The sequence below is a fragment of the Heloderma suspectum genome, chromosome 16 (genome assembly GCF_057233095.1).
Source record: "Heloderma suspectum isolate Gila_16-S chromosome 16, 16-S_ref, whole genome shotgun sequence".
NCBI lineage: Eukaryota > Metazoa > Chordata > Lepidosauria > Squamata > Helodermatidae > Heloderma > Heloderma suspectum.
The window spans coordinates 21,859,700-21,880,381 of record NC_139473.1 but is presented as its reverse complement, the minus strand read 5'-3'; the positions used below and the strand labels follow the sequence as shown (position 1 = coordinate 21,880,381).

General features: G+C 48.6%; 1 protein-coding gene across 1 annotated transcript in view; it reads left to right on the top strand.

The window, feature by feature from the left end:
* TSPOAP1 (TSPO associated protein 1) overlaps positions 1-20,682 on the top strand; it is an 84,547-nt gene that overhangs the window by 22,190 nt on the left and 41,675 nt on the right. Inside the window, exons 6-13 of the mRNA XM_084822684.1 lie at positions 1,443-1,550; positions 3,775-3,858; positions 5,641-5,730; positions 6,429-6,551; positions 8,261-8,365; positions 9,240-9,290; positions 16,501-16,705; positions 18,754-18,995. Of these exons, the coding sequence (XP_084678810.1) occupies positions 1,443-1,550; positions 3,775-3,858; positions 5,641-5,730; positions 6,429-6,551; positions 8,261-8,365; positions 9,240-9,290; positions 16,501-16,705; positions 18,754-18,995 (1,008 nt within the window). The remainder of the gene's footprint in view (positions 1-1,442; positions 1,551-3,774; positions 3,859-5,640; positions 5,731-6,428; positions 6,552-8,260; positions 8,366-9,239; positions 9,291-16,500; positions 16,706-18,753; positions 18,996-20,682) is intronic.

The following is a 20,682-nucleotide window of genomic DNA, read 5'->3' as shown; positions in this document are numbered from 1 at the left end:
CCGCAATCTTCAGCACTTGCGTAGAGCAGCCTGCCCCAGCCAGGCGCCTTCCCAGTGCTCTGGACTTGATTGCTCGATTGCATTCCTGGACCGCCCAATAGCCGAGGACGTTGGCCCTGTCAGCTGCAGCATGGCGAATGCTCAGGGATGCTGGGCGTGGCCATCCAGAACATCGGGAGGGGACCAGGTCGGGGAAGCCTGACTTACATAGCAATCTTATGTATGTCTACCCAAGAGTAAGTCCCACTGAATTCAGTGGGGCTTACTCCCAGGTAAGGCTTGCAGCCTTAGAGGCGCTTCTTATTTCTTTCTGAGCAAGCAGCCTGGGCCCTTTGGGTGTTTTGGATTACAACTCCCATCCGTGCCAGCCAGCAGGGCATTCCAGGCATTGCTGTCCAAAATATCTGGAGGCCATCAATTTGCCTGCCCCAGCGTGATGCGATTCAGGGTCTGAGGCTGAGTTTCGGCATTCTGGGACTGGCTGCTGTGAGTCCAGACTTTAGGGGCCTGGTTTTTGATCCAGATCCAACCACAAGGCACCTGGCAGTAAATAACAAGAATTACCCTCACATTAAAGCCAGTGGTGTTTCCAGACTGGAGGGCTCCTTGCACTAACAATCCAAAGCCCTTGTGCAGCTATTCCATCTTCTGTAACAGATTTTTTTCTGGTACGAAAAAAAAAAACAACTGGAAAAAGCAGTGGGAAAACATGGGAGAGCTACGACTGGCACAAGGGATCTAAAGGCACGTCTCCTCCCACGTGGACCTCCTCAGACCCTTAGGTCATTTTCAGGAGCCCTCCTCCAGGTGCCCCCTCCAAAGGCAGCTAGCCGGATGGCTACAAGAGAAAGGGACTTCTCAGTGGTGGCATCCTGCTTTTGGAATGAACTCCCCAAAGAGGTTCACCTGGCAGTGACATTGTTACCTTTTTGGTGCCAGGCAAAGACCATTCTTTTCTCCCAGACATTTTAGAGACGTAGCTCTAGGTTGTCATGACTGTTTTATGGATTCCTGTGCTATTGATAGTTTTGCATTATGTTGTCTTTTATTCTTTTAAATAGTTGTATTGTATTTTATGTTTTTAACTGTGTTTTAAAATGCCATCTTAGTTTTTTAACTGGTTTTAATTTGGCCAGATAACATGAATTATCAGATTAGAAATGTACTAAATAAAATAAATGGGAAGATGACAATGTCTGGACCTCCCATAAAATTCCATCAGAAGATGACCATAATGTACAGTCACGTTTATCTGAGAGAAGATGGTCTGAGTGCTATCAGTTTGTAGGGGTAGCCAACCTGGTGCCCTCCAGATGTTTTGAACATCTGGAGGGCACCAGGTTGCATACCCCTGAACAAAGGGCACCCTTTTGGCCATCGTACATGCTGATCTTTGCTTAGCTGCTCTCTGGGAGCACGGCTGAGATTTGTGTCTTTTGCAGACCAGTCCAGGAGCGCTTCCTTTGGCCCATGTGCAAGATGGAGCTGAAAAACCCGTAAACAAGGGCATCGCAGCTGCCCCTGAGATCAAACAGCAAATCCAGCAATTGGTGAGTTGTCCTTTAATTAAAAAAAAAATTAAATGGCATCTTTGGGAGATTTATCCCCAAAGTGGACATGTGCTTGTCACAGGCTGTATCCCTCTTGTTCATTGCATGCTACAATTATTATCTACAGCTGGCTCAGTACATCAGGGTCCCCATCCAAAACTGTGTGCTGCTCTCCAAGTCAGCCTTCCCCAACCTGGTGCCCTCCAGGCAGGTTGGATTACAGGCTGGGGGATTATGGGACTTGCAGTCCAACCCATCCTGAGGGCATAGGGTGGTGAAGGCTGCTTTGACATATTCCGCACTGAGCTTTGGCTCAGCAAGGCTCCCAAATGGCCTTTGCAGAGCAGCACAGTTGCGCAACCCCAGTCTACAACCAGATTGGAGAAGCTGCTTTAAGAAATACAATGCAGATTTTAGTCACCGTTGTCCATTGCATGTGTATTATTAACTGCAAATAGCTCAGTTACGCTTCATCTAGGGCACCCAGCTACAGCTTTTCTGTTTTTTGTTATCCTGAGTCTGACAATCTTATTTTCAAACCCACTTCCTTTTTGGGATGTTGGGACACTAAGGTCTTCTCTACACCAGCCTAAAATCCTGCATTTAAAACGGGGCTTTCTGCTTCTGTTTTAAATGCAGGATCACAACTGACTCCCTTTACATGTGCTTCTTTTCCCCCTTCCCCTTCTCCCTGTATCTGAGTATTCTATTATCTTTCATTGATCTCGCTCCTCTTCTTGTGGCCTTTTTTCATGGAGGAAACTGAAACGGAACACAGAGGGGTAATTTGATAGCTCATTATCTGCGATCTATTTAAAAATGGAACAAAGACATTTAGTGCAGGGGATGCCCGGGAGGGTCACGTTAGGGCCATGGCATCATGTAAAGAGCCCACAAACTTCTGTGAAGTACCAATCCCAATCACAGGATAAAAGCTCAGTGTGAAGGAGCCCTTATTTGCAACAGCAAATGTGCAGTTGGAAGCAGGATATAAATGGAGTAATAAAAACTAAGCATTGTACTCTATGGAGTCTAGTGCAGCTAACAGCACGATCAGTCGAGAACAATACAGCCGGTACAAAAATGCCATCAATATGTATTTAAAATCATGCGCACAAACAAGAAAACAGCAGTTCAGCAGCATAAAAATCCATTGCCACAAAGACACTTTTGGGAGGGAGTTCCCCAGGATGGGTGCTTCTTGTTGCTGTGAGCCTGACATCTGATAACAACAGGCTTGGAGGGATGAAACTTGGAGGGATAAAACTCTTTCAGCTGGAGGGTCGAACTCCACTTTGGAGAAGCGCCTGGGGGCTGCGGGAAACACTAGGGACCAAAAGCACCAGCACATTTCGGCTTACAGCTCTTGCTGCTCATGAGCCTCGGGAGAGGCGTTCAGCGCTTGAGAATGGGGGGAAGCCATGCAAAAGCCAGGAAACCAGCAAACGATTCACGGTCAGGGGAAAGGGGGCGGGGCCATCTGGCCAACCCTGGAGGGCTGGATTTGGGATGCCAGGAGGGCTGGATGAAGTTCCACACACCTGCTCCAGGGCAATCTGGACCAAAGCCATGTGGGGCTTTACAGAATACATCCCAGCACTTTGAATTGTCTTCAGGAGCGAACTGGGAGCCACGTAGCTCTCTCGACGTGGGAGTTACAGACTCCCATCTGCTCCCTTCTACTGATGTGAGCTGCCACATCTCGAAGGAACTGAGGGTTCTGCTGAGCCATCTTCAAAGATATCGGGATCCCAGGCTGAAGATGCATAAATAAGCCAGTGTGGTATAGTGGTTAGAGTGTTGGACCAGGGCTCGGGAGACCCGGGTGCTAGTCCCCACTCGGCCATGAAGCTCACTGGGTGACTTTGGGCCAGTCACTGACTCTCAGCCCAACCCACCTCACAGGGTTGTTGTGAGAACAAAATGGAGAGGAGGAGGGCCATGTGAGCCACAGTGGGCTCCTTAGAGGAAAAGGCGGGATATAAATGCAATAAATAAATAAATAGGTAAGCAATGATGGCATCAGGATGTATTGAGAGCAAAAGACGGTTTTGTGGACTGGGGAACAGATGGCAGAGAACTTCTAAGAAGGGAGATATTGGGGCTCCAGCCAGCCAGCCAGTCAGCCAGGAATGCACTCTGGCCACTGGCCTGCGATATGTGGGGACTCCTTGTAGATCTGGCCTGGGAATTTGACCATCTCCTCTCCTTTTCTTTCTGCTAGGAGTCTGAGCTCCGAAAGAAGAGGAAACAGTGTGAAAACCTTGAGCATGAAGTAAGGAAGAAGCATAAGAGATGCGCAGAGCTCGTGAGTGTCTCCCTCCTCCTTCCACCGCCATTCACTGTGCACCCCTAGGGTTCCTGCACCCCCCCCCCCCAGACCTGACATCAAGAGGCACCTCAACACCAAAAGCACCCTAGCAAAGGGAGGTATCTTCCACACCCCTTGTGGATATCCCCTTGTCTAAAGGGGAAGCTGGCTGTGCAAAACTGTCTGGTGAGATTCTCCAGCCAAGACAGGAGCCAATTCACACATGACCTTTTGCCTTGAGGCAGAGCAGAAGAGCTTAACTCCCGTGATTTCTCAACACCCCCTCCTGCAGACACTCAGACTGTTCCTGTATCCAAAGGACAGTTCCTCTTTCTGGGGATGCATGGGATTTTTGTTCCTGTTCTCGAATCATGTGAACATGCCCTCTTCGCAACCCCAGATGCGAGCGGGAGCACAATTATTGGGAAATGTTCGCTATTTCCCAAACTCATGTTTGAAAATATGCAGTTGCGCATGCGCGCACTTCCAAAAATGTGCAGATGTGCCCGTGCAGATGTGCAGCCTGCCCCCCAAATCTGCATTTTCACACTTTAGCCTATGGGGGAAATGTGCATTTTTGATGGGGAGAAATGCACATTTTAAAAAATGCATATTTTTTTCAATTGAGGAAAATGCACACTTTTAAAGTGCACATTTCCCCCCTGTTGGGCGGAGGGAGATGCTTGCCTTTAGGAACACAAACGAGGTGAAATGAGCTTGAAGGAAGAATTTGGAGAACCTCAACAGGCTCAAACATCGCATGTTTGCCCTGGTCTGTGTCTCTGTTGGGGGATATCCCTCTTTTTGCTTTCGGGGAGATGTTGGGGATGTCTTTTATATTTATATTTATATATATATGACTGGGGTACCCACACGTTCACTTGAGTTTTCCTGGCTTCAGCTCCCTTGCCAAGTCCCTAGAAGTTGCATCTCGACACTAGCATGCAACACAGGCACATTAGTGTGCACGTATGGATGCAAAATACCAGTGTGTAGCCTTTTCCTTTCCTTAAGCCTGCAGAGAGTGGGAGAAAGTCTTCAGAACTGGGAATGTGACAGTAGCACTAATGCAGAAGAGTGTTGTATTCAACTGTCACTCCATAAAAGAGATGGCCACCCCAAAACAAGAAGTTGTTTCAGACCTAGTGGGGGCAGTTAACATTAATTTCACGTACGTGTGATGTGATCATAAAGCAATTCATTTCTTGTTGAATTGCAGGTTATTCTGAAAAGAAAAATGGGTTTGGACTTTTTAAGGCTTTATGTTTTAAGTGAAATCAGTGTGTGCCGCCTGCATGTGGTCTAGGTTATGGCTGACCTTTGATTTGTCATATGTAAGGAGATGCAAAACATTTTCCCAGAGGGATCTTGGGAGAGCTGAGAACTCATACTTCCCAAGTATGCCTCTTTGGAGTCAACATGTGACTGACTTTCTCATTACAATGATAAATCTAGGTAGAAGATTTCTCTCTTCTGGAAGCTCAATCGTTTTGCCCCTGAGCACTCTCTGGCGGAATCTTTAATCTTGTTACAAGTCACTTTTTACATCAGCAAACATAATACAACTTTTCCATGGCTTGAATTCTGGAACTGCACAAATGCTGTTTTGTTTCCTTGGAACTGTACATTTTGGTTTGGGTTGCACATTTTAAAAAACCCTATCGGAAACCTTACAGCATCATCTCTATCCCCTCCTAATGGATACCTTGTCTGTCTGTCAAAGGAGGGAGATCTTCCTGTATTGCCCAGAAAACCTCTTGCTGCTTTCCCTGTGTGCAGGAAATCCAGCTGCAGGATGTGCGAAGCGATAATGTCCGGCTGTCTGAGGAGAACGCTCTGCTACTTGGGCAAGTGGAATGGACAGCGAAGGTAATCATCGCAGACATATTGTTTCTCCTCCCCACCCCATCACTTGTCAACAGTGTGAGCAAGGCGCTGTGAGCAACCCTGCAAAATAGCAGCAACCTGTGGCCCAGTTTTGGTGTAACAGTAAACCCAAATTCTGTACTGAGAGAAGCTGAAATGTTTGCAGTCTGGGTCAAAGCTGCAAGGAGTTGGTTCAAGGATTTGAAGAGAGCCATCACATGACCTGAGTGATATAAGAGAGAGAGGGAGGGAGGGATGCATCATTTTGGGAAGGTGGCTTTTGAAATTCTCTTGTTACTTCCAAAGTGCTTTAAAAATCTTCCATTTATTTTATTTCCAATTTTTGTACATAGCAATATACGGACATAGCTTCCTTCAAAACATTCCTTCAGTGCGTTCATGTGTTCCTCCTACCCCTGTCCTCTGCACTACTACCGATGTAGATGTGCTAACTGACAAAGCACTATCCTCCAAAAAGTAAATGTGATTTTATAAACACTTTGCAACCAAGGTTCTTTTTGCATCACACTTAAAAATAATAATGCACAGCAGTGCACGTGCACATCAGTAAAAGTTAAACACAGCATACAAAGGAACGTGATGCAAACTGATGCATTGTCGTGTTGAGAAGATTCCCTCCCCCCTTTTTTTTAGCGGTGGAATCCTTTTGGAGAGCTGAGCAATTCTCTCTTCCTCCGCAGGTCGAATCTGAAAATGCTGACTTGAAGCTGCAAGTGGCTGTGGTGACTGAGGAACGGGATTCGGCTCTGCAGGAAACCCAGGAACTCCAGAACAGGCTGGAGAGTCTCGGGCAGGTGCTGAAGGTGGGTTGGGGAAGGTGCATCTCGAGCAGTGTCCTCCCTGGGACGTCAGTGCTGGTGACAAAAAGCTGGAATTTCAGAGAAGGCAACAACACTGCAACAAGGGCATTTCTAGGCATTTGGGGCCCAGCCCCGCAGGTCACAAATCTGCATAAGATTTATCTATACATGCAAATTTAAATTTCACAGAAGGCAAAGCTGTCTCACTGTCCCTTCCCCAACTCCTCCCTCGTCCCTCACAATTCTCTCTCCTTCCCTCCTGGAGGAAAATTGTCCCACCGGAACACAGCCCACACGAGAACTTCTCCGAAATGGAATTTGGCCCTGGGCCTGAAAGTGCTGCTGTGCTCCTGCTGCACAGAGAGGTGCCTGTCCTCATGAGGGAGGAACAGGATGCTCTGCTGAGCTAGTTCTGGCTATGTATGCAATGCCCCCTGAATTCCTGTTTGAATGGGGAAGACGGCATTTCCACTTTTGCGGGTGACAACCCAATCCATGGATTCATGGGAGGAAGTCCCACTCTGTTCACTGGGGCTTCTTCCAGTGTCAGTGTGCCCAGCCTTAGAGTCCTGAAATGTGATGCTAGCGCATGGAAAGGCAGAACTATCTGCAGAAGAAAAGGGACAGATTTCAAACCTCCCTCGCAGCCAACATGGCTGGAGACAGAAGCAGTCATTTTTAACTGAGTTTGTCAGTGGTTTCACTTTCCATGGCACTCGCACCAATTCCTTTTCTCCCACTTTCAAGTCTGGTTAAACAGATCTGGCAGGATTCTGTGTGGTTCCAAAAACCTGCAAAACCAATTTGATTGCAGGTGACAGCAGGGTCAAGGAAATGTGTATGTACAGCACAGGAAGCAAAAGCGCAAATGATGGCATCCTACCTTGTAAAAACTGGGTACCTTCTTTCATGGCCAAAAACCTGATTCCTTTACTGCCGATGGGACAGGTTGTGCTGGTCCCACAATCGTCAGATTGCTGGGAGCAGTTGCACATCTTCAGAACAGCTGCACAGAGTATCCCAGGATGCATAGCTTGGGAAGAAAACCCAGAGGTTCTGGGAAGTAATCACTCCGGTTTGTGTCTATGTGTGTGTGTGCACACTCCTTAAGAACATAGGAAGAACAATGTTGGACCAGACCAAGCATCCATCTAGTCCAGCAGTCTGTTCCCACAGCAGCCAACCAGATGCCCCAGTGGGAAGCCCACAAACAGGACATGAGTGCAACAGCACCCTCCCACCCATGTTCCCCAGCAACTGGTGTACAGAGGCAGACTGCTTCTGATACTGGAGGTTGCGTAGAGCCATCAGGACTAGTAGCCATTGATAGCCTTCTCCTCCATGAATTTGTCCAACCCCCTTTTAGAGCCATCCAAATTGGTGCCCATCACTACATCTTCTGGTAGCAAATTCCATAGTTTAACTCTGCGCCATGTGAAGAAGCCCTTCCTTGAATCTCCCACCCATCAGCTTCATGGAATGACCCTGTTGGGTTCTAGTATTATGTGAGAGGGAGAAAAATGTATCGCTCTCCACTTTCTCCACACCAGGCCTGATTTTGTACATCTCTGTCCTGTCTCCCCTCACTTGCCTCTTTTCCCTTAAGCTAAACAGTCCCAGATGTTGTAACTTGTCCTCACAGGGGAGTTGCTCCAGCCCCTTGATCATTTTGGCTACACCATCTCCAGCTCTGCAATGTCCTTCTTTTCCAGCACACGAGAGATGCCGCAGCACGAAGGCAGCAGCTGGAGCACGAACACGAAAAGGCTCTGGAGGCCTTGCAGAAGAAGCAGGATGAAGTCCGACAGCTCCAGCAGGTGAGGAATTCAGCAGCAGGGAACCCTCCCTCCTTCTGGGTTTGTTCCCAGGCGCGTGCTTCTCCCATCCTTTGGGGGCATGCAGCTGAAAGCAGAGAGCAGAGTTCCTGTGGCAAGGACAACGCTGCTTTGGGGGTGACGGGAAAACACGGCCTGTGGCGCCTGAGCCATTGTGGCTCATTCACCCCACGGCGGTGCCAGATGCTGCAGTGATGGAGGCACACAGCCCCAGTGGGTTTTTCACACTTTGTGTCACCAGAAAACAGCACAAGGGAGTGAGGGAGTAATCACGTGCTGAGCATCTAATGGGCGAGCCAGTCTTTTGGCGCTATGCAACTACGCCACTGTGCAAGTCACCCAGAAAGCTCCTTTTACCTTGGGAGGTGGTGGGCTCTCCCGCACTGGAGGCATTCAAGACGAGGCTGGATAGCCATCTGTCAGGGATGCTGTGACTTGGATTCCTGCACTGAGCAGGGGGTTGGACTCGATGGCCTTGTAGGCCCCTCCCAACCCTACTATTCTATGAAAACAGCAGCTTTTTTTAGAATTAAAATTGAGTTTATAGTCCTAGACTTGTTCCCCCCACACACACACACACTGCTTTCTTCATCCCAGCAGTCTAATTTAGGGGGTGGGGGAGAGGCTTTTTGTTGCTGCTGTTGTTAAACTATTGGGAGTCAGAAACCCTTGCCCCAAAGGGGGTGGACTAAATGATCTCCTAGGCCCCCTTTAACATAAAGTTAAATAGAGCATGATCTACTTTTTTCCCGCCCCTGCAGCACAGTGCCCCTAGCATGCCCTGCGGCACTGAATCGAACGCTCCCTAGAAATAGGATCAGCACCCCCTTAACCCTTTCTTTCCTCTTTGTCTCAGGCCCAAGCTGAAGCAAGGAGGGAACATGAAGGAGCTGTTCAGCTCTTGGAGGTAAGGCAGGAAGAAAACAAAAGGAAGCCGGGCAAAATGAAGCACCAGCCTTTTAAGACAGAAAGACAGGGTGTAGCTTCTTAAAGAAATTAGGAATCTTGGCAGAGAACTGAAGCGTTGCAAGACATATGGTTTAAACAGCAATTGCTGACTGCTGGAAAAAGTAGGCTTGAGCGAATTCCAATAAGCTTGTCAAAGTGCAGAATGCAAGAGATCTCGTGTCCAGAGTTCAGATCCCCAATCCGAAAGTGGCTGCGTTGTCCAAGCCCCTGTTTCCACATGGTTTCTCCACCCCTGGAGCTGAGGTCAGATTAAGGGACGTGCTGATGTGCAGCTGACCTTTTTCTCTCTGTTCATTTTCCCCCATCACATTTCCTGACAGGATTCCTTGGATTGTATGCAGGTACGGCTCGTTTCATTATACCCAGAAAATGTCTTCCTCCACCACATGCCCCATCCCCACTCAAGTCCTGGCTGCTTCCAAGGAGGAGTTTGGAATAGAGCAATGCCAAATTTCCAGAAATTGGGGGGTGGGGGGGGGGAGAATTGGAAGAAAACCATGAATTTCATTAAGGCACTCTTCCCCACCTTGGTGCCCTCCAGACGTGCTGGATTACAACTCCCATCATCCCTAGCTAACTCGCCCCTGGCTGTGCTGGCTGGGGATAATGGGGGTTGTAGTCCAACACATCTGGAGGGCACCAGGTTGGGGAAGAGTGCCTTAAGGCTTTATATTTGACTCTCAGTTCCAAACTCAATTAAAACTGTAGCCCCTGTGTTGGACCCACAGTTCCAAACCACACAGGATTCCTCTTCAAGTTGGATGTTCTGGCCCCACTGCAACAAAACAGTAAATGGGAGGGAGGGATCCCTTAGAAATATGAAAACTAGGAGTAGGGCATATACTGGCATCTTGATCACAATTCAGTACTCAGACAGCCTGGAGCAAAACGTGGAGATCTCTCCCATCGCACTCAGAAATGTCATATAAAAGGAACAGACCTGCCTAGGCATCGCTGGACTAATACGAAAGGAACTCAGGTGGCAGAGAAATTAATGGAAGGCAATGGCAAACCACTCAGCCTTCCTTATAGTCCAGCTCTCACAGCCATACGTTGCTACTGGGAAAACCACAGCTTTGATTATATGGACCATTGTCGGCAAGGTGATGTCTCTGCTTCTTACTATGCTGTCTAGGTTTGCCACAGCTTTCCTCCCAAGGAGCAAGCGTCTTTTAATTTCATGGCTACAGTCACCGTCTGCGGTGATCTTGGAGCCCAAGAAAATAAAGTCTGTCATCACTGCTTCCATTTCTTCCCCTTCCATATGCCAGGAAGTGATGGGGCCAGATGCCATAATCTTAGATTTTTTAATGTTGAGTTTCAAACCAGCTTTTGCACTCTCCTCTTTCACCCTCAACAAGAGGCTCTTGAGATCCTCTTCGCTTTCTGCCATTAGGGTGGTATCGTCTGCGTATCTGAGGTTGTTGATAATTCTCCCGGCAATCTTAATTCCGACCTGTGATTTATCCAACCCGGCGTTTCTCATGATGTACTCTGCATATAAGTTAAATAAGCAGGGCGACAATATGCAGCCTTGTCGTACTCCTTTCCCAATTTGGAACCAATCGGTTGTTCCATGTCCGGTTCTTACTGTTGCTTCTTGACCGTTGTACAGGTTTCTCAGGAGACAGGTGAGGTGGTCTGGTACCCCCATCTCTTTCAGAATTTGCCACAGTTTGTTGTGATCCACACAATCAAAGGCTTTAGCGTAGTCAATGAAGCAGAAATAGATGTTTTTCTGGAATTCTCTTGCTTTCTCCATGATCCAGTGAATGTTGGCAATTTGATCTGTACTTCCTCTGCCTCTTCGGAACCCAGCTTGTACTTCTGGTATTTCTCGGTTCACATACTGCTGAAGCCTAGCTTGTAGGATTTTGAGCATCACCTTGCTGGCATGTGAAATGAGCGCAATTGTACATAGTTCGAACACTCTTTGGCATTGCCCTTCTTTGGAAATGGGATGTAAACTGACCTTTTCCAGTCTTGTGGCCACTGTTGAGTGTTCCAAATTTGTTGGCATATTGAGTGCAGCACTTTAACAGTATCATCTTTTAGGATCTTAAATAGCTCAGCTGGAAGACTGTCATCTCCGCTAGCTTTGTTGTTAGTAATGCTTCCTAAGGCCCACTTGACTTCACTCTCTAGGATGTCTGGCTCAAGTTCAGTGGCCGCACTATCATGGCTATCGGGGACATTCAGATCTTTCCTGTATAGTTCTTCTGTGTATTCTTGCCACCTCTTCTTAATCTCATCTGCTTCTGTTAGGTCCCTGCCTTCTTTGTCCTTTATCATGCCCGTCTTTGCAGAAAACATTCCCTTGAGATCTCCAATTTTCTTGAAGAGATCTCTAGTCTTTCCCATTCTGTTGTTTTCCTTGATTTCTTTGCATTGTTCATTTAAGAAGGCCTTCTTGTCTCTCCTTGCTATCCTCTGGAAATCTGCATTCAGTTGGGTATATCTTCCCCTTTCTCCCTTGCCTTTCACTTCCTTTCTTTCCTCAGCTACTTGTAAAGCCTCATCAGACAGCCACTTTGCTTTCTTGCATTTCGTTTTCTTTGGGATGGATTGAGTTGCTGCCTCCTGAACAAGGTTACGGACCTCCGTCCGTAGTTCCTCAGGCACTCTGTCTATCAGGTCTAATCCCTGAAATCTATTCCTCACCTCCACTGTATATTCATAAGGGATATGATTTAGGTCATACCTGAATGGTTTAGTGGTTTTCCCTACGTTCTTCAATTTAAGCCAAACTTTTGCAAGAAACAGCTCATGATCTGAGCCACAGTCAGCTCCAGGTCTTGTTTTTACTGACTGTATGGAGCTTCTCCATCTTTGGCTGCAAAGGACATAATCAGTCTGATTTCGATACTGACCATCTGGTGATGTCCATGTGTAGAGTCGCCTCTTGTGCTGTTGGAAAAGAGTGTTTGCTATGATCAGCGTGTTCTCTTGGCAAAACTCTATTAGCCTTTGTCCTGCTTCATTTTGTACACCAAGGCCATGCTTGCCTGTTATCCCGGTGATTTCTGGGCTTCCTACTTTAGCATTCCAATCCCCTATGATGAAGAGGACATCTTTTTTGGTGTTAGTTCTAGAAGGTGTTGTAGGTCTTCATAGAACCGATCAACCTCAGCTTCTTTGGCCTCAGTGGTTGGGGCATAGACTTGAATTACTGTGATGTTGAATGGTTTGCCTTGGATTCGTACTGAGATCATTCTATCGTTTTGAGATTGTACCCCAGTACTGCTTTTCCCACCCTTTTGTTGACTATGAGTGCTACTCCATTTCTTCTACAGGATTCTTGCCCACAGTAGTAGATATGATGGTCACCTGAATTAAATTTGCCCATGCCTGTCCATTTTAGTGCGCTGATTCCCAAGATGTCGATGTTCGATCTTGCCATCTCATGTTTGACCACCTCCAGCTTACCTTGATTCATTCATCTTACATTCCAGGTTCCTAAACAATATTGTTCTTTACAGCGTCGGACTTTCTTTCCACCACCAAACACATCCACAGCCGAGTGTCCTTTCGGCATTGGCCCAGCCGCTTCACTCTTTCTGGCGCTACTTGGAAATTCCCTCTGCTCTTCCCCAGTAGTATATTGGACACCTTCCGACCTGAGGGGCTCCTCTTCCGGCGTCGTATCTTTTAGCCTTGTGATATGTCCCATGGGGTTTTCTTGGCAGGAAAACTGGAGGGCGTTGCCATTTCCTTCTCCAGTGGACCACATTTTGTCAGAACTCTCTGCCGTGACCTGTCCGTCTTGGGTGGCCCTGCACGGCATAGCTTATGGCTTCACTGAGTTACGCAAGCCCCGTCGCCACAACCAGGCAGTGATCCATGAAGGGAGCCCTGCTATAGTCTGCCATGAAAACGCCAGCGTAAGCAGCATCCCTCTAGGGGTCAGCAATGACCTGGTGCTTGCACAGGAGGAACCTCTCCTTTCCTATAGGCTTAGAGAAATTCAGCAGCTATTTAGCTGTGACAGAAGATGTTACCAGTCGGTGGATGTGTAGCTAGCCAGTTGAACTGACGGATTCCCAAAGTGCTCATCAGTGTCTCCCCATCCACCCTGAAAGAAGGGGCCTGCAGGAGCTGCAGGATTCTGCCCTGGGCCCCGAGTCATTCAACATCTTCATCAGTGGCGTGGACGAAGGCGTAGAGGAGGCGTGCGAAGGCGTAGAGGAGGCGTGGTTTATGATTAACTTGTTAGTCATACTTGTAAACCGCTCAATATAGTCAAATCTCTAAGCAGTTCATATAGAAAACAAATTTAGAATTGCAGTTAAAAATACACATATAAAACAACATTAAAACATTTCAACTTCCAACAACACAAGCGAAAAAAATAAAAAGAGAGAGTGCAAGGGAGCAGGAGCCTGGAAAGCGAGGGGGGCCTGTGTGAGCAAGGGTGTTTTCAGGAGACTCTTTCTGGTGTTTGTTTGGAGCCCAGAGGGTGCGCTGGCTCCTGGTTCCGATCGGCTGGGGGTCCTGGGGGTATTTTTCAGAAACCTTTGGAATGTGGGAATGGGCTTGTTTCCTTGCGTGACCTGCCTTGCTCTATTCTCAACCCTTCCATCAGCCATGCACTGCTGGCTGGCAGGATGGAGCCGGCCTTGCCTGCTCTTGCTGTCTTTGGCACTCAGAGGTGGAGGTGAAGCGTGCGTCTTCTGCAGGGCAGTTGAAGTGTGACGTGGATGTGGTTATATGTGGAAGGGTTGGGGGTACGACCGCACCCCTCCCCCCTTTGATAGTGGCCACTTGTAGCTCATCAGTCTGTAGTTGCGCTCTCAGGCTTGCTAGATATGAAACATATACCTCACAAAATAGACGTATACGTGCCCCTACATCCAGGGGCGTTGCTAGGTACTTAAAAGATCCGGGGCCAAGCCCATAGGACACAAATCTGCATAAAATCTACATAGGCTTCTTTATAGCTCTACATGCAAATTTAGAAATAATGACTAGGATTTATTGAAATTTCACAGGAGGCAAATAATCTCAAATAAAGTAAAATCATCAGTTAATTTGCACCCTGGCCATCGCAAACCACTGGAAAAAGTCCCTCCACCAATTTCCTCCCTAGCTGCAATCCCCCTCAAAAACTGCCCGCTGCATGGCAATTAAGCTGAGGAAAAAACTTCCATTGGCATGAATGGCCACTCAAGGCTCTAGGGAAGAGATCTGGGGCTCTGGGAAATAGATTCAGGACTTGAGCCCCATAAATCCCAGGCCTCGCAACGCCCTTGCTTACATCCACACTCCACATTCTTGCAATTTATCCGTGGTTTTTATGGACAAATATTTCCCAGCTTTTCCCATCCTGGGTCACTGTCCTGTCAGAATTCTTTCACCTTTAGCAAGGATTGTAAAAGTTGGGTCTCCTGGTGGAACATGCCCCAGCTCACTCACCAGTCTCCATAAAGTACGTGCCATGTTTCACTTGGATGGCTTTAACTTTGCACATGCCCATCATCTTTCACAGAGATTTCTTTTTTCAACGTATCATCCGCCCACCCTTTTAACAAAAAGATATTGGGACTTTCACTCCACACCTTCCTTGGGTTAGCAATTGGGGGCCAGATGTTGTCCCTAGAGTGGGGCATCCCTCCTGTACAGACCCATAGCATCCTGTATGGCCTCGTGGATGGGGAGGATAGGAATTGTAATCCCACCCATCCAGAGGGCACCAGGCTGGGAACGGCTGTCCCGGAGGGGCCCCCTCCAGATGTATGATTCCAGAAAGAGGTTAGCAAGACCATTTGCTCCCTGTTCCAGAACACTAGAATTGATAAAAAAAAGGAGTCCTTCACATACTAATCGGTGGGGCTTCTCGTCTGGTTTTTCGTTGTCCTTTTCCATCTGGCGCTCAAAATTCTGAGCACACTCAGTCTCTACTAGGCTGTTTTTTTGCCCCCTTAGATTTTGGGGTATCTTTTTTTTATGTACTTCGGTATACCTTGGGGTTTCCCTGAGCATGCCCATGTCTCCCTCTTGTTTCTTAGTGGCCCCATTTGGGCTCCATTTCTGTTGGCACTTGCCAGCTGCATGTGATGTCAGCACAGATGATGTATGGGATGCGAGGGGTGGGGAGGGGGAAGGGCAGTTTGCTCCATCCCCTTCTTGCGGCATTATTTTTATTTATGTATTTCAACATATGAGTCACCCTATAGACGAAGGTCCCAGGGCACCATCCAACAAAACCAGTGATGAAACAATTCAAAAACATTGTTTAAAAATTTCAGAAGCACCAACAAGAACTCTCTCTCTCTGTCTCTGTCTCTCTCTCTCTCTATATATATATATATAGAGAGAGAGACAGAGAGACAGAGACAGAGAGACAGAGAGAGACAGAGAAATAGCCAAGTAGCTAAAACATGGGGAAAGATCATTTTAAAATGCAGCATTAAGCATTTCATAAAAAAAAAGAGATTGGTACGACTTCTGGTTTGCCATTGTGAGAAACAGGAGTGTGGAGTAGACGGACCCTTGAACTGATCTGGCAGGGGCTGCTCAGATGCTGCCATTAGAAGGGATTAGTTAAATCCATGGAAGAGGCGGAGTTGACTAATACCTGTAAGCTATGAAAGCTAAATGAAACCTCCTTCTCCAGAAGCAGGAGGAGGTTTCATTTAGCTTTCATTATACCTCTGAATAACCAACTGCAGGGGGAGAAAAAAATAGAAAAGGCTGTTTGCGGAAGCACCTGGGTGGCCGTACTGTACCAGATGGACCCACCTTGGTCCAATCCATTTCTTACCTATGTCTCTAAGGCAGGGGTGCAGAGCCTCAGGATGGGGGCCCAAATCTGATCATCCCAGGGTCCCCAGGGGAACACGCCCCTTTCCCTTGGTGCCACTCCCATTCCCTCAACTGCCAATGGTTCGGTGGTTTCCCAATTTTTGTGCCGGTTTCCCCCCCTTCTGAAGGCTTGAAATGCTTCCCCTGAAGCCACGATCCTGGCAGCAAGAGCCTTAAGCTGAGATATGCTGGTCCTTTGGCATGTTGGCCCCGCCCCTGTTGCCTTTGGCCCCGCCCACCCGAGAGCTTCTCCGACATGGAAAGCAGCCCTCAGGCTAAAGAGGTTCCCCACCCCTGCCCTACGTCCTGCCTCCACCTGGAGCTCATTTTTTCCCCCCGCAATTCAGGCCCGGGTGAAGGAGCTGGAGGATCAATGCCAAAGCCACACGGAGCAGTTTCACTTCCTCTCCCAAGAGCTCAGACGGTTTCGTCTACAAACCGGGAAGATGGCTCCTCCGTCCGCCTCCTCCCCTTCTTCCCTGGTGACTTCAGAGGCCGCCTTCGCCGCCCGCCAGACGTCTCCACCACTCCTGGATGGCTTCAAGGAGAAAGGTGACCATGGGATGAAGTTTCTCTTGAGTCTCTCTTCGCTTTCCTTGGTCTCCATTGAATAATTCAGATGAAAGAGACGAGGGGACTTGTCCTTTGATTTCTTCCAACGTAGCCCTCCTCATCCTACAGTTAGTTAGTTATTTGATTTACACCCTGCCTTTCTACCAAGACAAATGGCACTCAAGGAGGCTTACAACCATAAATAAAACTCAATTAAAACAATGAAATGAATGCATAAAGCACAATTAAACCACAAAAATAACAGTATAAAAATAGCACTCAGCCCAGCAGATCTGCTTGCGTGCCAAAGGCCTGCTTGTATAAAAAGGGCTTTGCCTGCCAGCGGAAGGAAATTGCAGGGATATTATTCGGCAGGCAGAATTCTCCCATTGTGGACAGCTTTTAGGCATCTACTGCAGTTTTACCAATAACTCGAGTCAGGGTGCTTCCAGGCAAAGCTTTTATTGGGTGCCTTATTCACAGCATTTGGGGCGGATGGGGCTGGGGGAAGTCATCTTCCATTAGTAGCCCTCTCATGTCTCCCCACTGCTTGTTCCTTCATTTTTTCTCACCAGAAAAAAATCCACCAATGGGGAAAAGACGGCACAGCTGCGCAGTGCGTTTTGAGGGGGAGCGCCAGGAACCCTCTGCCTGGAAGCGCCCTCGCTCGTGGGCAGAGCCCCTGCTGTGCATGCCAAAGGTCCCAGGTTCAGCCCCTGGCATCTCCAGGCAGGTCCGGGAAAGGCCTCTGAAACCATGGAGGGTTGCTGCTGCCAGTCAGTGTAGACGGGCAACATGTGGCCCTCCAGATGTTTTGGCCCGCAACTCCCATCAGCCCTGGCATGAGGGATCCTGGGAGCTGTAGGCCAAAAAATCTGGACGACCAAAGTTGCCCACCCCTGAGCTAGATGGACCAAGAATCTGACTCAGTATTAGGCATCTTCCCATACAGCTATTTACATCAGCCCTTTATTCAGAACAATGAGGCCTGGAATCGTACTTTAGGGGAAGGGCCATGAGCTCCACCCAAGACCATCTGCAGAAGGTCCCAAGTTCAACCCCCGATCTCTCCAGGTAGGGCTGGGAAAAGCCCCCGTCTGAAGCCCTGCAGAGCTGCTGCCACTCAGTGACAACAGTACTGAGCAAGAAGGACTCGGTATAAGGCTGCTTCCCGTGTTCTTCTCGACGACGACTGTAGAGGCATAACAGGCGGCCTCCCTCTAAACGTGGGTCATTCTCCTGTTCCTCTGCGCAGGGAGGGATTGGATGATGCAGTCACACCTGGTGCAGAGACGAGGTTGAGTTACTCAGCCCCCAAAGTGGAGGGTGACTGGGAGGAAGCCAAGCCAGTGCAGTGAATCACGCAGAGATGCGACAGGCAGCCTCTTTCCGGGGCGCATGCTACTGCTGCATCTTTGCGTTGGGTGTGATTGGCTCGCTTAGTCGCTCAATTCCTGCCTCCCAGTGGAAGCTGATTGGAAGGAGGCAACCCAGAACAGTGACTTACGCAGAAAAGCAGAGGGCAAGTGCAATAGGTATGGGATTGTAAGTAGGTATGGGACTGCAACATTATCATCTATTTCTCTCCTCGCACTAGCAGTTATCTCAAAGCATACTGACCTAGGCACTATTTTAACAGCCATGGCTTTTAATTCTGGTTTTTCTTACTTGTATTTCTTTTAACGTTTTTATAGTAGAAAGATCCTTTTATATTATTATTGTTGTTGTTGTTGTTATTGATTTTATTTATTTTAAAGGTGGGGGGACTTTGCTACATTTGACGGTTGATGAACACTCCAAAAATGCAATTGTCTTTGAAGCACAACCATTTGCTAGTTTTAAAAGATTTTATCCCAGAGAAACAGAAATCAAAATCCTCCCTCCCTCCGCAGATAGATACGTGCGTGCATGCATGTGCGTGTGTACACACACACACACGTATGTACCTCTCCTTCCATTGGCCCTGGCCTGGTTTTCAGAATGTTTTGTTGCCCCTTTCATTTTGCTTGGCCTCTCTGCCTGGCGTAATGCACAACGTTTGGTTTCAGATCCAGAAATTGTCCCTGTGTCTCCTCGGTGCAACACGAAAGTGCAAGACGAGGAGGTGGAAGGGTTCTTCCCAGCGGTGCTTTGGCTCGCCAATCCAGCGGCGTCCACCGTGGCCAGGAGTCCAGATACGAATGTCCCTCCGGTTGCCTCCAAGAAAGCAGTCAAGAAACTGGAGTCGCAGTCCAGCTCCTCAAGATCCGAGTCCACGCAAAACAGCCCCAAATCCTGCCCCACTCCTGAGGTTAGTCCTGGGCATGGGATAGGATTGCTAGCTTTTGATTTCAGAAAGTCTGGCCACTTAGGCAGAGTGCCTCTTAGCATGTGCAGAGTGCTGTTACCCACCCCCAAGAGAAAAGGAAATAGAGTGCATTCTCCCCCTCAAGGAAACCAGCCTCCTGTTTAAAAACAAGGGATACAAGCAACAGATTTCAGAAGAGCTGCTGCATTTGCTTGTAGCAGATAAAAGGATGAAGGTGGCAGCATGGGCTTTCAACTGTCAGGGAAAACCTCCTGGCTGTCAGAGCAATATGACAATGGAACCCATTACCTAGGGAGGTGGTGGGCTCTCCCACGCTGGAGAGATGAGGCTGGACAGCCATCCGTCAGGGATGCTCTGACTTGGACTCCTGCATTGAGCAGGGGGTTGGACTCGATGGTCTTACAGGCCCCTTCCAACCCTACTATTCTATGATTCTATGTTCAGGTGTCCTGCGCTGCCAACAGAGGTGCAAACTTTATTTATTTCGTGTACCGTCCACCCCGCTGCACGACTGACTCCCTGGCCGAGGTGCTTGAGGTGGTCTCTGATGTGCGTGTACAGTCCCCTAACTTATTGGTGTTGGGGGACTTCAGCGTACATTCGGAGGCCATGCTCACAGGAGCACCTCGGGACTTCATGGAGACCATGGCCTCCTGGGAGCTGCACCATATTCTAACTGGGCCCACCCACGTAGCCGGTCATGCACTAGACCTTGTGTTTGTTTCTGGAGAAGCGGGGAGTGATCTGGAAGTCGGAGGTATATCCACCACCCCTTTGTCATGGTCAGATCACTATCTGGTGACGTTGGACTTCTCGGTTCCACAACCCCTCCACAGGGATGGAGGACCCATTAAAATGGTCCGCCCCAGGCGTCTTATGGATCCAAATGGATTCCTGAACGCGCTTGGGGATTCTCTGGGGCATGCCAACGGCCACTCGGTCGAGACCCTGGTGGGTGGCTGGAATGCCGCAATCACTGGGGCATTAGATCGGGTGGCTCCGAAACGCCCTCTCCCCCTGAACAGGGCTCGGACTGCACCATGGTTCAATCCGCGGTTACGAGCTCTGAAACAGGAGGTGAGACGGCTAGAGCGCCGGTGGCGGAAGTCTCGCTCCAAAGACGATCAGACACGGGCTACAGCTGTATCTTCAGCCTATCACGTGGCGGTGAAGGCAGCAAAAAAGGAATATTATGCTGCCTCCATCGCGTCTGCAGAGTGCTGTCCCAGGAGGCTGTTCCAAGTGGTCCGGAGCCTGGTCGGTCCTGTGGCTCCGGAACCACTGGAGCATTCTAAGGCCTCCTGTGAGGCTTTGGCAAGGCACTTTGCAGATAAAATTGATCAGATTAGGTGTGTTACTCTGCACGCTGTGGATACAGTTAGTGAGCAAGAGGCAGCATGTGGCAAACCGGTTTTGTGGGATCGGTTCCAGCTTCTTCCTCCTGATGAAGTGGACAAGGTGCTTTCATCTGTACGGCCGACCACCTGCTTACTTGATCCTTGCCCATCTTGGCTCATTATGGGCTGCAGAGAGAGACTGGGTGAGGGGATCAGGGCGGTGGTGAACGCCCCCCTTGAGGAGGGAGTGATGCCATCAGCCCTCAAGGAGGCAGTGATAAGACCTCTCTTAAAGAAGCCCTCCTTGGATCCTCAAGTTCTGAACAACTTTC